The sequence below is a fragment of the Brugia malayi genome, assembly GCF_000002995.4.
Source record: "Brugia malayi strain FR3 genome assembly, contig: Bm_v4_ChrX_scaffold_001, whole genome shotgun sequence".
Lineage (NCBI taxonomy): Eukaryota > Metazoa > Nematoda > Chromadorea > Rhabditida > Onchocercidae > Brugia > Brugia malayi.
In genome coordinates this window covers 5,729,523-5,746,637 of record NW_025062479.1, presented here as the reverse complement: position 1 = coordinate 5,746,637, position 17,115 = coordinate 5,729,523, and the positions used below count along the sequence as shown (strand labels likewise).

General features: G+C 31.7%; 3 protein-coding genes across 7 annotated transcripts; 2 read left to right on the top strand and 1 right to left on the bottom strand.

Annotated features, from left to right (window-relative positions):
* Positions 1 to 800: 800 nt before the first annotated feature.
* On the top strand, positions 801 to 2,674 carry Bm1262 (Uncharacterized protein; the record flags this gene model as incomplete). Of its 4 annotated transcripts, XM_043073743.1 has the most annotated exons (3): positions 801 to 858; positions 1,070 to 1,139; positions 2,605 to 2,674. In XM_043073743.1, coding segments are annotated over 3 exons (198 nt in total), but the record flags the coding sequence as incomplete, so codon positions are not given. The 4 variants fall into 4 exon arrangements, with proteins under 4 accessions (XP_042929677.1, XP_042929678.1, XP_042929680.1 ...); XM_043073744.1 differs by lacking the exon at positions 801 to 858 and having other exon boundaries at positions 1,066 to 1,139; XM_043073746.1 differs by lacking the exons at positions 801 to 858; positions 2,605 to 2,674 and adding an exon at positions 1,449 to 1,494 and having other exon boundaries at positions 1,066 to 1,139.
* Positions 2,675 to 11,935: 9,261 nt separating this feature from the next.
* On the top strand, positions 11,936 to 14,018 carry Bm14179 (Uncharacterized protein; the record flags this gene model as incomplete). The annotated part of the gene is made up of 3 exons (XM_043073742.1): positions 11,936 to 12,715; positions 13,364 to 13,497; positions 13,916 to 14,018. 3 exons carry the CDS (start codon positions 11,936 to 11,938, stop codon positions 14,016 to 14,018), a joined length of 1,017 nt encoding a protein of 338 aa, XP_042929676.1.
* An 818-nt stretch (positions 14,019 to 14,836) lies between these two features.
* Positions 14,837 to 16,050, bottom strand: Bma-ceh-28 (Uncharacterized protein; the record flags this gene model as incomplete). Of its 2 annotated transcripts, XM_001899211.2 has the most annotated exons (3): positions 14,837 to 15,070; positions 15,465 to 15,595; positions 15,867 to 16,050. In XM_001899211.2, 3 exons carry the CDS (start codon positions 16,048 to 16,050, stop codon positions 14,837 to 14,839), a joined length of 549 nt encoding a protein of 182 aa, XP_001899246.2. The 2 variants fall into 2 exon arrangements, with proteins under 2 accessions (XP_001899246.2, XP_042929675.1); XM_043073741.1 differs by lacking the exon at positions 15,867 to 16,050 and having other exon boundaries at positions 15,465 to 15,626.
* Between the last annotated feature and the right edge of the window lie 1,065 nt (positions 16,051 to 17,115).

Sequence of the window (17,115 nt, the reverse complement as noted above, 5' to 3'; positions counted from 1 at the left end):
CCATATCTATGCTTAACTAATGTTAGCTATCGTCACACAATGAAGGAAGTGATTTGTGTGAGCACTCTGACAGAAATATGCGAATCAAAGACTGGGAGGAAAAAAACTCCTGAACAATACTGAAAGGCAATCTCTTGCAAATCCAGTCTTTGTAAAGATGGCGCAGACTTCTTGTACTACGGTCATTTAAACCTGTAGCAATAATAGCTAATAGTCTTCTACCACCACTTCTGAACCCGACTGTCGGGATAACAGTTAAAATACAAAGTCAATGTTTTAGCAATTTATCTCCAAACCAGTCGGTACAGTACCATCAAAATTTCGAGATTGCTCGTTGAAGTTGTAGCACTTTTGTCGATGCTTTTATAAATCTCTTCCTTTATAAATCGTCTTCCTTATCTTCTTCTGTTAAGTTTCCTTGTAAAGGTAGTTGTGAAGATCTTGCAGTATGGTTGCTTCTTTCAATGTGTTTTGATGTAAAGTATTACTAGTGTTTTCTGCACGAAATCGTTATGAAAGGAAGTACCTGTGCTACAGTCAGCTATGAATAATCAAGATTCATTGAGTATTCTTAATAAGACTGGACAAAAATGGCTTCATTATTTCTTTTTGACGAGATGATAACAGATAAGATTGCTTATTATGGCCTGTGTATAATGATAATTTTTTTTTTTTTTTTAAAGTTGCCTCCATACGACACGCCTAGCAAAATTTCTAGCGCCACCGATCATTCCTGGATGAAGTTTTGAAAAACTTGCGAGTCAAAATCTCGAGAAACTGATTAATATCGGAAGTTTGTAGTGGTGAAAAGACAAAACCATTTCTCAAGAAAGGCGAACTTCGTGGAACACAATTCCAGTGAGAACTTTGTGGCAAGTTTCAACCTGCTTCTTTGTCCTGCTAAAGAAAAAACATCGTTTTTTTTCTCTCCAAAAGTTTTCCAATGAAAAGTCTTGTTTTCTTTTTTTCAGCATAGAAACATCACTTTAATAAAACTGCAAATCGTCTCAAATTTTCCGTTATAAATATGACTAGAAATAGTGGCATCTATGAAATTATGTTTTTTCAGTTCATTTGAACATTCCAGCATTAAGCACTGATTGTCTTCACGATAGTTCGAACCATGACTTCGTAGTAAGGTTGGTTTTCTCATACATTTCTAAACTTCGCCCTGTTGTTCACTACGTTTCTTAGAGGAAGTTCATTAACCTAAAAAGTTATTTTAAAAAAGACATGGCTCACAGTGTACTGATATTTGGCATGCTGAAAGTATAATAGTAGTTAAGATCAGATCGAGGGAAATAATGATAAGAATGCGTTAAAAAACCCGGGAAGAGGAATACAATAAATTAACGGATGATTAATAAGGAGGAGAAGAATCACACTACTACTTAGCGATGTCGTTTCTTTTCTTCTTTTTATAAATCTTAACTATTGTTTAACTGCAGTACTTTGCAACTGCTGATCACGGTGACTTACAAAACCAGTCACTAAACACTATGGATAATGGTTGGGATGAGTTGTTTAAGAAGAGTTTGATATCTATTGAGTATCAAAAGAATTATTAAAATAAGATAGTTTCGTGAAGTCGTGTCTTATTACGACATTATATTTTCAATCTCACTAAATTGTAAATGGAGGAATTGTATTTTGTATCAACATTTCTTTGTATATTGTTTTGCAACTGTTGTATATGGGATCTGTGAATTTGAATTAAGTTTTTGGTCAGAAGAGTAGTTGATTTAAATTAGTTAAGTTCACTTGACTTACTTTAAGTTTGTAGAACTTGAAGTGAACCTTTTGCTTCCTATCAGATATGATTTATTTTCTTTATAAATGTGAATCGATACAATATACAGTCGAATAATTGAAACAGCGAAGGAATAAATGGTACTGTTATCCTTTCTTTTTTTATTAACTGATTAGAGAAGATTTTTAAGGATGTAGAAAGTGGGCTGGGATGACTTAGCAGATTAACATTTACAATGAAGACAGATCTACATTTACTATTTGAGGTTTAGATAAAGAATTCATTGTTTGAAAAAAAAAAAAAAAAAAATGGAGTATAGCAAAGGAATAACGAATTGATTTATAGTAATGAATCATTGGTATTATTCTAAACACTTAGCGTGTAATAAAAAATTTTCAGTTTTCCGACAGGATCTAGCAGTCATATGAAATGCAATATTCAAAAAAGACTGAGTTCATTCCGCAGTTTCGAGGATAACAAATTCCTGATGTTTAAAAAGAACATAGAAAAAAAAATTTGTTAGAAAAATCAGATGAATTCTTATGGATGAATTGACTGGTCTAGTTAGCTGGTTATTAGAACGTAGTCACGAGAAAAAAATCATACCTATTCCGAAAGTAGCACAGCAGATATTCCTCTGAATATTATTTATACAGCCTTCAAGGATGGTGATGAGACGTTGACTCGTTAAATACAACTTTTTTTTAAATCAACATGATCTCGAATTTAAAAGCATCCAGTAGGAAATGATTATTCGATAGTGAAGAAATTTTGGTGGAGTCACTATGTATATAGTACCATAAAAACTTTTCCTGGCTGAATTTCAACAATACAATCTGTATTTTACTTCTCAGTTTTGATAAGACGAAGTGCACGGATGTCGCTGATTATACGACTCATGTTGAGGAAATATTGAAGAAGGTAAGTGTTTATGTTTTGTTTCAGTTTTTTCTCATTAGGATAATGGTCTTTTTATGTTCAATTACTTAAGTTTAATGATTCTTATTTTTAGTTTTTCCCAAAATCTCGTAAAATTTTATGTTTCACGTATGAGGAATACTTAACTGAATTTGAATTAGAAATAAAATGCACACAGAGCGAAGGAAAAAACCAAATTATGGCTATTATAAATAATGTGTCCTATGTTATTGTTTCTTACCCTACTGGTCCAAAAGTGATACTAGGTTTATTGATCAAGAAGTCCTAAAGTATAAACGTGAATATTACTAACGAAAAGAAATAATCATTTGGTTAATAATATTACTGCATTTCAAGTGATGCAAAAGCGAACGAATTTCGGACATTATCAGCATATGGTATTCTGCTCTTAAAATTAATGTCGATTTCCGCGAGATATTCATAATTTCAAGTCAAACAATATCAGTCAGTGTAGCACAATTTCTGGTAATAGTACAGCTGCTGATTTAACATAGCAAATATCTTCTAAGAAATGTATCTTTTACCAGTCTCCAGTCAGTTTTATTGTTTTTCTGTACGACTTCTTTCTGCATATCACAGTTTATATTTTTTAACCTACCTAAAAAATAAAAAAACAAGCAAATTTGCTTGTAGGTATTGTCACCGCCTAAATCGACAGTTAAATTTTGATATTCATTGCTTTCTTTTCTAATAGAGAGCTTACTTTCGGTGGATTAGATATTTCAGGAAAATTTACTTTTCTTGTCAGTTCGAGAAATTATACTTCAATAAAAATATAATAAAAAGAAATACTCAAAATTAATTGAATTGTCTATTGTAGAGCGAAATCTACGATGTTTTGATTTTTGAATAAGTATCATGCATATGCTGCATAAAGGTTGCTATAATTTTATACATATCATTATTTATCAGAATGAAGTAATGTCTCACTAAAGGAATAAGCTATCCATTATGCTACTTCTATATTAGACCGCATGTTGGACATATGGCCCAGAATAAATAATATTATCTATCTTTCTGCCTTGTCATTACCATTTGTACTATATTTCAATATTCCACTTCACATTAGGAAATTCAGACATTTTAAATTTGAGAATAAAAATTCGGTTTTTTCTTGTGACTTACTAACATACTGAATAGCCAATAATAAATACCGGGCAAACTACTAACCAGTAAAAATAAATAGTTTTAAACTATGCTTGAAAAATTGGTGTGAAAGAAGTATTGGAGAGATTTCCTTCCATTTCCTTATTGCTTCTTGAGAAGTCCACCTTTTTATAACTTGAGAGGGAAGTAATGCTAAGTTAGGTTTAGCTAAGAAGTGCATTCAACAGAAACATTGCAAGCTACAGAAAAAGGATCCAATTATGAACTAGCATTTTCAATGTCTTTACTACTTTGAAAGATAAAGATAACTATCATATGTAGATAGTCAACATTTTATTGAAATTTTCAGTAATGATATCAGTAAGCTGTGTACTATGGAATGAATATATCTCAAGATATCATGAATGTTTTTGAACGCACAGCTTTTAGTATTGCATCCAGTAGCATAGAGAAATGAAATCCGTATAAAAGTCTCATTGTATAAAAATTCAAGAGTGATATAGTTCGAAATGGCATCACAATTACTTTATAATCATATTAATCTAACATTATCTTAATGATTTTCAGTAATTCAAGCCTATGTGCTATATGGCCATTTTAATATCACTAATGGTTTCATGAACTGTCAGCCAGATCCATTAGTGAAAACTGTTAGTTACCGCACTGCATTTGTACATCTGATGATTGTATGTATAACTTTACCATCCAAGTATTTATCTTAACAGTAACATTTTCGAATTTTGATAGTTTTGCTAATTCGGAATTCTTTTTTCTCCCCTTCTATAAGATTCGAAATTTTACCAGTAAATAACCTATATTTATATCGAGAAAGCCACATCTATGAGCAATGTTGCTCACCTTTAATATTCGATCAGGTAAACTGATATGTTGAATTTACTTAAAAATTTTTTTAAGTTTTCGTTAAACCTTTTTTAAGTGAAATAATAGACTCAATAACAATAAATAACGAACATTGTTATTCATAATAAAAAACTGGTAATTTTTAAATAGCGAATTACACATTTTTTGTGCATCGTTTAAGTCTCAGAAGTATTGCAAAATTAACAAATCATGACTGCTTTAGTGATATCAGTTGAAAACAACAATATTTGTATTTATTAAAATATTTGTAAATTTCAGTATGGTTTTCAGAAGTCCATGACAGAAATTTGATTAACTTACCTCTAACTCTATTTTTAATATATATTGCAGGTATTATCTTATTTGCACCTTGATTACACAAACTATCATTTTACTTATAATGAATGATCAGATATCGGTCTTAATAAAACATACGAAAATATTATTTTTGCAATGCCTCAACCATAGTCCATAAATGGATCAAATTATCACACAGCTAACTTGTGGCAGTAATAAATCAAGTGTTCATTGCACCAGCTGACTGAAATATTGGTAGTGCGAACTATAAATTTATTTTTGATTGTTTATTTAACAAGGCTGTTTATTGATTACCGATATCAATTCTAAATGATCCAGTGTTACCTTATCTACCTTACTTTCTATCCCAAATAAATTAAAAAATCTAATTGGACAACAAATAAAGAAGTAATTTGTGTCATCTCATTTTCTGTAATTGTTTACTTTCAACCATAATCGAATAAAAGGAAATGGATGATTATGATAAGAGAAAACAGGTGCAATATTTTGTCTGTTTGGACTTATTTTCTAGGCTCCAATTTTCCAAAATTATGTTTATTACTGCATGAAAGGACAAGTAGTTAAGTTCGCATCGTTATTAATCCCAGAAGTAATTGATCGCGCAGAACACTAGATCATTCATTGATTCGGGTCAGTACGAGGACGAAAATGTAAAAAGATGACCAAATGTTCTTGGAAAGGCCTAAAAGTGTAGCAAAAAAAGAGTGGTCTGTAGATTAGTTTGTTAGCCTTTAAGGCCTTTAATTAATCCTGTTTGAATGTGGTTGCATAATAATTTGAGATATATTAGAATGATGACTAGCCATTATAGCATGTATAGTCATAAGTATTTCTAATAAAGTGTTATAGAAACAGTCATTTAAAAGAAAAACCAATGCAAACTTTTGCCAAGCCAATCCATCCCAATCATTCGTGGTCCAGGCATCTTTTCTTATTTTTTTTAATTTCAAAGAGAAACATCTCAGTCTCAAATGCGCTTTTATTATCTATTGGAGAGAATTCCTAAAAATCACACAAATCAAGTTCTTCAAAGATATATGAAAATTCCTGCTCAAGTTTCTAAATTAAACCTGTTCCATTTATGAAACTTTTGCGAGAAAAGGTGCTTTTTATTATTCGGAATCTTCTTGACTGAAGCATGTTATTAATATGTTCTTATTTGGCATGAAAATGATAAGTTCCTTTTAATAATGGACAAAAAAAAAAACTTCATATTCAGTGCAATTTTTCCGAATCATTATATATTGTTTTCAGAGATAGCCATTGGAAGTTATTATTACTCTGAAGTTGGCAAATCCGGCTTTCTTTTTCGTTTATTTGGATTTGCCGGAGCAGAAATTATACTGCTTCTCAGATTTCCACAAATTTTCAATATTAACAATGAAATTTGAAATTCCAAATTATATGGACACCTGATTTCGTTTAAAGATATGCACTTCCCCGACCGACGAACTAGTTAATGACCCTAAACACTTCAATATTGAATTGCTTTAAAGGACAAAATTTTGATTTTAATAAACTACTATTTTTACATTCTTATTATGCGTATTAAAGAGAAAACCAAACAAAATAAGTCGAAAAATAAATCACATTAGCTGGATACTTTGAACTTAATAGGATGATAATTAAGAACATCTTCCAGTTTATTGTTATTTCAGTAAATTAAGTAAACCTTTTTAAATTAATTTTCTGAATTTAAAAAGGAAATTCCGATTGCTTGAAAAATCACTGTCGTCAAAAAGTGATGTTCGTGGAGTACGGATATGAATTACGATTAGACGATCGGTAGGCGAACCAGCTAACCACTCATGTCTTGTGAATTATTCAGTTGTCTTACAACAACAGGATGCTTACAAATGGACAAACAGAAATATTCCTCCACAATGCAATTGTAAGAATTCTATAAAAATATATAAATGTCTATAAATGCCAATAACGCTACGAAGGATCGTTTGAATGTCCTGTTCAGTGTTTCTCCTGTTCCGGTACGTTCACGTAATAACATATGCAGATTAGCATTTTGAATGCCAAATTGTGTAACTAAAAATACTACGCAATATTTTACGTTCTTTGTTTTCTTAAAGCTTTAAGAACACATCCTTCTAAACTCTGATATCAGTTAATTCAATCGTTGTTGACTTTACGATACGGTGATTAATGGTCTCCTTATACATGCGCCAGGAATAAATCTTATAAGTTCACAGAATTATTAATAAACTCAAATAAAAAGGTTGAAAATGTACAGCCAGCATTCAGTGGAAGACTTATGAAGAAAAACTGCTCGAATTAGAGAGAAGTATCAAAAGTGTTGTCTTGATAGCACTGTTCCTGATAATTTTTTAAAGTATTACTTAACTTATCAGATTTAAAATAATATGGCTTAAAGATTTGGTAGAAGAAAAAAATCAAATGATCCTGAAAGGTTGGGTTAATGGAACCAAACCGTTTAGGTGCAAGTGGAGATGGTAATGTTTTAATGGCAGAAGCAGTGTAAAAGGATGGAAAAGGAAGAATGAGTAATGGTCTTCTTGAATTAATGAGACAAATCTCTGGTTGCTCTGGTTATAGCGTGGATTGGGGAAACATGAAGAATGAAGATAGACACTCGTCATGTTTCCCCACACCGAGACAACTATTTACTCCTTCATGTCGCTCAATTAAATGTCGACTTTATGCTACGCCTATTAAAACAATTCTCTGCTCGCAATTTCATTTCTGCTACGGCCTTTTATTACCTAAAATGCATTTCTGTGATCATAAAGGAGAATTTCACATTTCACATTTTAGTATAGAAAAACTCAAACTTCATTTCTGATCTTCCTTTCATACATATTTTACATCATTAGCTGTTATCTTCACTATTTCTTTCTTTTTTTGCTCATGTTAGTAATTATGAATCATGGGTTGCAATCAGAATCCTCAGATGCATGTGTAATTCACAAAAAAAGGATTGAGTTAAAATCTATTGGCATTGGCAGATCTGCTGATTAGTCAGATTAGGACAGCTACCAATTTGGATGAATTCTCGACATACTAACTTGAAATTCATTGGCTACGATCAATCTTAATTGCATTCAGTTATGGTTTTTAATTTAAAAAGGAAAGCAACTTTCTATAAAATAAACGCAAAGAAGAAATATGCATTATCAATTGCATGAAATTAAATTTCTGAACTCAGAATACTTGAAAAATCTGTAGTGATTTGTAGTTCATATATTGTCCTGTATAACCGCTAACTGAAACTTCACTGGAATTATTAAATAACTTTCTACGGTGCATTATCTGATACTGTTATGATTATTTGTCGGTTATTGTCAGCAGCTCTTCCGAAGTTGTAGAATTTATTATATATGATTCATTGATTGCAATTAACATTATCCTTTTTTGAGAACCTTGCAGTATGCCAGAATATATATTAAATCGAATAAATACAGCTTGAGAAAATTTGTTGAAATCTTATGGTTATGAACGGTTTGGATTATATTGATAAAAGAAGTAATATGTGCGCTAAAAGTTAAGAAAGACTAACAACACTTATATTGGGAAGTACCGTTATTTCTGGTAGCATTTCGTAAGACATGCAAACATGCTTTCATCAAAACTTTATAGTGCTACAGATTATAGTTTAATATTTAACAATTTTTTATTGAATAAATAAAATGTATTAAGGTGTGAAACTTTTGGCACGATTTATGCAGCACTACAAAATAATTTGCAAATATGCATGAGTTGGTGAATGGTATCGAGAGATTAAATAAGAATAATACGTAATTAATTCCAAAGAATCTCTTTTTCAATCCTTCCTCATACGTTACCATAATCACTATAATATTGCCTGACACTGCTGTCTTGAGTTATTTGTTTTTATTTGCACCATTTTAGACTTACATTAAACCACTTTTTATTATTCAGTATCTGTTTTCGAGAAACTTGGGGAGAAATTCGCTTTATTACTAATTTCAACCAGAAACTTTATAAATATCATTTTTCTTTCAATAAATTTAAGAAGCCCTTACCGCATAAAATATGGTTTTAAGTGGCTTTAATCCTAACTTTTTAATAAGTTAATCTCTAAACGGATTTGTAAAGCGAAGATTTGTTTTACGATGTCGAGAGAAAGATGAGAGATTAGTGCCAATCAAGATAAGGAAAACAATTACCAATTCCACAGGACAGTCTCCATTTGAAGCATTAATCGATAAGAGCAACTTGGTTCCAGGTGATAATCTAACAGTATCAAATTGATAATTATTCCTCCAGAATTTACAGTATGACGATATTTGCAGCTTCCTTATGGACACGATGACAATTTCAATGATACTGTAGGTGTAATTGCGGTACGCACACCTATCTCATTCTAAAGAGGTACAAAAGGCCATCATTAAAAACGATTCCTTTTTCGTCGATGATTTACTGAGACGATGTCGAAAAGACTTTAATTTTTTATTATAGAAAGTAAAAATCATTGCTTTTTTCTGCTTTGGTTCGTCTTTTTAATTAACTGTTAAATTCTTTTCCTTTTTTTTTTCTCCTCTCTCTCTTTCTTCACAAATAAGGTACACGTAGAGGGCGTTCATGGCCATAATCTATAAGTAAAGTTGCAACTAATTATCCCATAATTTTCCAGAACCAATAGTAAACTACAGCCCAACACTTATAACGACCTTTTTTCACCAATTTCCTTAACATTTCTTTAATTTAGCTTTTTAAAATCATAGTTCTGTAAAACAATACCTTTACAACATTGCTACCCCCATAGATTGTTTGGGCTTTTTTAATAATTCTTCTCTTAAAATTTCTGCAATGCATACATGATCTAAACGACATAGAACTTGTCTATTCTTTAGCTTTTTCGAATCCAAAGATAAAAACTGCCATCTTCCACCTCCCTTTTTTCTGCCAAGTTTCTTTTTGTGTGGGTACACTGCTTCCAAGTTTAGCTATATATTTATCTTATGTATAAGAAATAACCAGGATTTTTTGAATTAACCAAAATAAGAAAATTATCAAAGAGTAAATTTCCTTCATCATTCATTATTAGTTTTTATTAGTTTCCACATTAGTATGTGATTCATTTCTAACTAATTGATAGATTTTTTCAAATTGTCCTTCGATCCAAGCTATTAAAAAGATCAGCACAATACGTTATTAATGTATTTCCTTATTGTTATATAACTACATGTCATAAGGGTAAAAGATCTTTGAGGCCAGCAAAGGCCTTCAAATCATTCTTTTAATTTATCTTTTGTTGAAGCTCTAAACGTTCAGCAGCACATCCGAGTTCACCTTAATGATATGTTTACACCATTGCTCTCATATTGCCGTAAATGAAAGAAATGATAGTCCAGTTACACTTGTGATCATTCATTAATAGCGATGCCAACTTCAGTATCACACCATCCATTTCAAATAATCTGCGAGATTTGGGATATTTTCGGAAAAATACTATGAATAAGATGAAAGTTTGCCTACCTCCAATTCACCATTTTATATGTAAAACATTTTTCCTTAGTAGATCTTATACAGAACAGACCTTGTCTATTGTAGCTCCGAAAATATTTTAAGTCTTATAAATCGTGTGAAGTGAAAAAAGGGATAACAGAAAATAGTCGTCGCTCCTAATGTATTTTCGGATTTTCTTTATGCGAGATTGATGAAAAAAAATTGTGGATCAAAAACAATTCTTTAGGTCTTGTAAGTCAAAGTAATTAACTCAGTTTTTTTTTACATATTACATTATTTTTTTACTGCAGTTCTCCAATTTACTGCAGTTCTCCAATTCAATTAATTTGAAGAAACATTCCTTAAAGACTGGAAATTACGAAAAGCACTACTATATAATATATTCAGTTGGTATCAAAATTTCTCTATATGCGTAAAAATTCAGATGTTATGATGAGTGATTAAAAACTAATTCCTTTGATCATTTATTTCTGCATTTGATGGCGTCATAAAACGGAAAAGGTTAAAAAAGGTTTAGAGTTTTAACGACAGACAAGATGCAGCTTAGAATAATAGTATTGACCATCACTTATTCAAACATAATAGAACTTTGAGACTACTGAATAGTTTTTTTTTTTCTGTGCTGATACTAAAGAGTATGTACTAAACACGTAGTGAATATGTATCCTTATTTTTAATTTTTGCAAATAATCATTAGTTATTTAATTTCTTCCTCATCTTGCACATTGTTTGTTATATCTTTTTGAATCTTTTGACTTTTTATTTTGAAAAGCTGAAATCAAGAAATATTTGTAAGATTGATGAGAATAGCAGAAGGATTGTGATATGAAGAATATTGGTGCAATGGTCTGTCTATAAATGGCAACTATTAACAAATCGCTAAGTTTAATTTTGTTAAATGGATAGCTGTTTAGAAAAGCGGATGGTGTGGACAAATTTCTTGTTAATTAAGTTAATTTTCTCAATGGGAGTTTATATTTCTCGCTTAGGTAAAGATGTTTTTAACATATGCATGTTAGATAGCTAGATGTTACAATTTCCTCTATTTTCATTTAAATAAATTTTTGAAAAACAATATTTTTGGTTTTTGACCTCATCATTCACTGTTATGACATAAAATATTAGGTATCGTGCCATGATGTGCGTTGTGTTTTTATGATTGTCTATTTTCGATTTTGGTAAAATACATCCCAAGTTTCATAAATTCCAAGACTTCCTAAGTTTGGTCAGTGTTCACTCTTAGCTTAGTGAAAAATGCTTAAAATTCAGAGTGATCTCATTTTATATATCTTTGTTACCATTCAGTGTAATAGACAAAAAAAAAAAAGAAAAAAACAAATGAGCTATTGTTTGAAAAATCGATTAGTTAGCGGCAAATTTGGTTGTGATGCGTTTTATCCCATCTAATGCTTATCATTCATAATCCATGCATTTAGATCATATCATTTGTAAACTTATTTGTTACTTGTTTCTGACTTCCTTCTATTATTTTCTGTTATGTCCATTGCTACTGTGTCAACCAATAAATTACCGTTCGCTATCCAGACTATTTTGGGTGGTGATGATGAACAATTGAAAATTTCCGAATCGGAGCGATCAAGTTCCAAAAGTGATCTTCCAAGAAAAAACTATGATCAAAGCTGCTTGCCTGAATGTCCTGATATTATTTCTATAGCTCCATATCACTTTCCTTGTCAAAACATAAAAACTGCTGCACTCGAAATTACATCTATACTTCCCTCTATTAATCACTGCAAATTTATCGATAATCCATCACAATCCATTATTAGTACAGTTCAGAATTATTGTCGCTATAATCCTTTTTTCATACAGTACTCACCGGTACGATACGGATTTGCTTCTACTTCGGTAGATATGTGGAATCAATTTGCTCATTCTAACGAATTTAATAACCTGTTCAATTTACCCGACATAAAATTTAGAATGCTGTCTGTAAATTCTTCAAATTTTTCCTTCCATTCCGACTTGTCTAGTTCTAAAATTATAAAAACTTCTGACAACAAGCAAACTGTATCACACAGCAATGTAAATCACGAGCGTGTTGGATTTTGTTCAGTTAGAAATTCTTCATCACTCCCAATTATTATTACATCTTTCAAATCCTCGACTACTGATAGTACAGGAAGCGATTCAGTAGAGTCACAAAAAACCAATCGACGAAAAAGTTCCATAACACTACGACATACCAGGCATTCTTACCAGAATCGAATTCCAGCAAGGCGCAAGAAACCGCGTGCATTCTTTACCAGAAAACAGGTCTATTTTTCAATATAATATCATAAATTTTTTTATATTTCAGTGATATCGTTTTAATAAAAACACGCTACAAAATTTCGTACAGTCACTTGTCTTAATGCTACATGTTCAAATATTGCACAAAAGATCACTTTGAAAATCTTACGTAAAGAACTGACAACAGATAAGTAATATCAATACAAAACAGCGTATTCCTAGAAAACAAACTGAAAATCCGAAGCAAGTTGGCCAGAGAAATAGAACGACTCAAATTGATGAAAGCTTAAAAATGGATTCTAAACATATCGCTTTTATGGCGTGCAGCATCAAGTCCAAGTCTTCTGCTCGTTATTGTTCATGCGCATAAAAATACTTCAGGAAGAAGTGCACAAAACCAAATCACTGGATACTTTGTTTTAATAATCTCTCTCCTGCTGAAATGATAAATTTACTGAAAGTACTTTCACTAGCATTTACTCCAATTTTAAGCAGTTTGATGCATTCAATTCCTATTGTGCTAATTATATCAGTCAAATAAGGATATCAATTTGAATATTTCCTATCCAGTTATCATTCGCTACTTAAATGCACATATTAAAATTCATTTTGCTACTCGACACTATTTGTTGAACATTTTTTTAAATCACAATAGGTCTTTTTAAATTTAAGGTAGAATCACTGGAATCCAGATTTCTAGCGCAGAAGTATTTAGCAAGTACCGAAAGAGTGAACTTGGCCAATCAGCTAAAAATGAGCGACATTCAAGTTAAAACGTGGTTTCAAAACAGACGTACAAAATGGAGGTAAATTTCAAAAAATAAAAAAAAGCAGTTTTATATTTCGTGTGGTGCCAAATTAACGGTCTGACAAGTTATGAGTGGACTTCCCATCTTGAAATGCAGTGTCTTCTGAATTTTAATGCTCAACTTTTTTTTGTTCTATAAAATTACTGAAACATTTGTAAATTACCTTAGTGTTACAGCTTTTAACTGTGTTTAAAATAATTTCGTTGCTGAATGGGTTGATGTTGTTTCTATAGTTATTTAGCTGTCTGATGATCATAAGAGAATTTTCTTTTCTGAAATTGAACTTCTTGTTAGTAATAAATTCTAATATCCACACTAAGGAAAAATAAGAGGATTTAAAGTAAGCAGTTATATTCTTCCCTTGGAATTAATAAATGGAAAATGTCCGAAAAATGAAACACATGCATTATTGCAGACGGCAAGAAGCAGAAAAAAGAGAATCCGAAGGCAAAAAGAAAGTCAAGATGATGTCTTGTTACTCAAAATGCTTTTTTGCCAGACCTGATATAATGCTTTAACTGGTTTTTTCTTCTATAAGTAAACAAGTGATTAGTTGAAAATGGCAAGCAAAATTGTTTTAGAAAGCTCAAAACATTTTCTAGTTCAAGTATGTCAACCCTCTTTTCCACTTCTTCCTCAACTGATGCTCCATTTACCATTTTCGCACTCCATTTCATTTCGTTTCATTTTCCAATTTTTTTTCTAATTTCCTAATTTCGGCTCGAGTTTTATTTCTTGTTATATTACCTTTCGAAAATAAGGTGAAGTTGAGAAACGTTAAGTAACTAAGTCTTTATCTTGTTCCTTCATTAAGTTTCGTATTTTTCTTTGCATCTTCTCAGTTATCCTTTCCTTCACATAATTACTGAAGTTGAATGGGTTCAGATTGCCTTAATAGCATAGGAAGTGTTTTAAAATGCATGCCATTGCCATTGCAAAAATTTCTAGTCATCTAAAAGGTTTTCAAAAGTATTGAACAGAATATCTGCCTGGTTAAGTTTCTTTATAAAAATGCCCACAGCAGTGCCATTTACAATAATAGATATGTTAACAAATTCAATAACTAAATAAGTTGCAAAAGTCATTCTCAGCAAAATCTTAATTCAGTTATGACCTCTCTTATGTATTGCTGTAAATCCTTAATTTTCTTTCTTCTGTTTCATCCTCTTTTCTTCTCCACGAAAAACTTTTATTTTGCACAAATTTTATCGGAACACAATGGAAATAATCTATAAATGATTTCTACATTAGAAAAGTCTTGCAGATGGCGTTATCAGGAAAAAATGACTGAGAATGGGGAATAAAATTTGAGAAAAGAAACATTATAACGAATTCATCAAAGTACAGTTGATTGTACTGAACTTATAAAAACAGGAGAACTTTGACTTAGAATCAGTTGAGATGAAAGTTGTAATGATCGGTCCAGTTCTATCCGTTTACATTTGTAGCGACGATTTTGGAACCAAATTTTGACTTGGGTGGAAGTAAGACCCAGCGTCACTGCTAATCTATCCCGTTCTGCTGCATTCACATATCGCTGCAATTTGAAACGCTCTTCCAGTTCATTCACCTAGAATTCAGTTATCCGTCTCCTATCATTTGCGACTGGAGGAGTTTTGATCTGTTCTGTTTCTTGTAGCATAACAATTGCTAAATCAGAAAGTACTTTCTGTCGATAACATGCATTATGTATGTACGACATGTTAGGTCTGCAGTTCCCGAGTTCTTTAATTTGGCACACAGTTCCTATGGGCACTTGTTAATTAGAAAAATGTAAGGAAAAAAGAAGTCGTACCTAAAAGTATACTTTTTGATCTTATGGAAATCTAAAAAAGTTTGAAACTATGAATTCCGTTCACCAAATTTGAGATGGATTCAGCCGAATTGTGTACAGTGTACAAAACATAGGGTTAAACAAAGAACAAAAAAATATCTGTAAAATGCAACAAATTTATCAAAGCCACCTGAGACTGGGTAAACAAAACGCGGGGTTTCCGTCGCGTCTGCTGCGACCGGAGCTGTACAGAACATTTGAGATTACCATTACTGCCGGGACGGCTAGCGGTTAAATCGAATCGCGAGTCACTATGCATATCTAGAATTCTAATCCAAATAAACTGAACCATTATTCACCGGATTAATCAAGCAGCTAATGCTTGCAATAAATAAACTGTTATTATCATTATTTACAACTCCTTCATTACTAATACTGTTCGAGTCCGAATCAGGAAATTGTTCTAAATTGCTCATTTTAGACTGTAACATAACAATCAATCATTCCTAATTTTTTTGTCTTTTCGGAATTTTAGATTGAAAGTTATCAATCTATAATTCATAAAGTTAATATGCGAGTGATAAACACTTACTTAAATGTGCATGAAATGCAAACTGTGGTACAGATGTGCTAGATGGTAACCGTTCATTGAAATCCAAATATTGCATATCATTCATCGAGGTTAGCTGTTTCAACAAAAAGTTCCGTACAGGAAACATGTAAGACGACACGTTTGGAGTTGCTGATAATGATGATAAAGTTGTACTGTTTGTCATAGATAAACTCCAAGGGTATTCGAACGTTGACATTCGGAAATTAGGTGCTGATATTGAATTATTATCTAGATTCACTACATTCAACTCGGATTTTTTGGATGAGCGAAATTCCGGATGAGGAGTATGCTAGCAGTGAGGTTATCGAACCGTTTTGGATTTTGTTAACTGTTGTTTGATGATGCATGGCCATTAATGGGGGATTCGATGATTCAAATCATTGAATTCAATTGATGCGAGTGTTGGGAGACGCGTCTTATGTCTTTAAAAGATTCTCACGCGGCTAATTTTTACCTTGAAATGACTTTCTAGTCCTCTTGTCCACATGAGGAAAGAGTATGTGAGAGAGAGAAAGACAGAAAGGAATTCTAATGGGTTCAGAGACGATACGAATAGATGTTACGGTACTGAAGTGTATTTACATAGCCAATCAGTAGTGCTCATTTTCTAGGAATTCTGAATAAAGAAATTGGAAAGTGAGAAGCGAAGAGGAAGAAAAAGGAGAAATGGATTACATTACAAACTTAAATGCGCCTTTGCTTGAGTGAGTAGAACTTACTGCATTTCAAACCTTTGTATTATTTTCCATTATCCCTCAAGCCGTCTTTGATGTAAACAGAATTGATCCATTGAAGTGATATAAATCAATTCCGTTAATCTACCAATGAGAATGCCTAGTTGCCTACAACAATCACTGTCTTTCATACTTGGCATATTTTTTCGAAATTCCTATTTCTGAATTTCCCCGCCCTCCCTCCACCAGCACTTATCCTTAATTTGAAAAATAAGTTCCAAACAAATTGCATAAATAGTTTCTTAATTCCAACTAATAATTATCTACATTCAACTACTCTGCAAACAGCTGCTTTGTAATTTCACTTGAAAAAAAAGTGATATTGGCATAAACTGTTAAAATAATTTCCCATAATAAACACTGGATTTCTTGAAGTGGTGCTTCAATGTAGTATGTTTTAATATTACTATCAATCAATCAATTACTATTAACTATATCCTAGTAACAGCAATAAGTGAGGATATAGCACAAATCTTTTTAACCAGTTAAGCAAT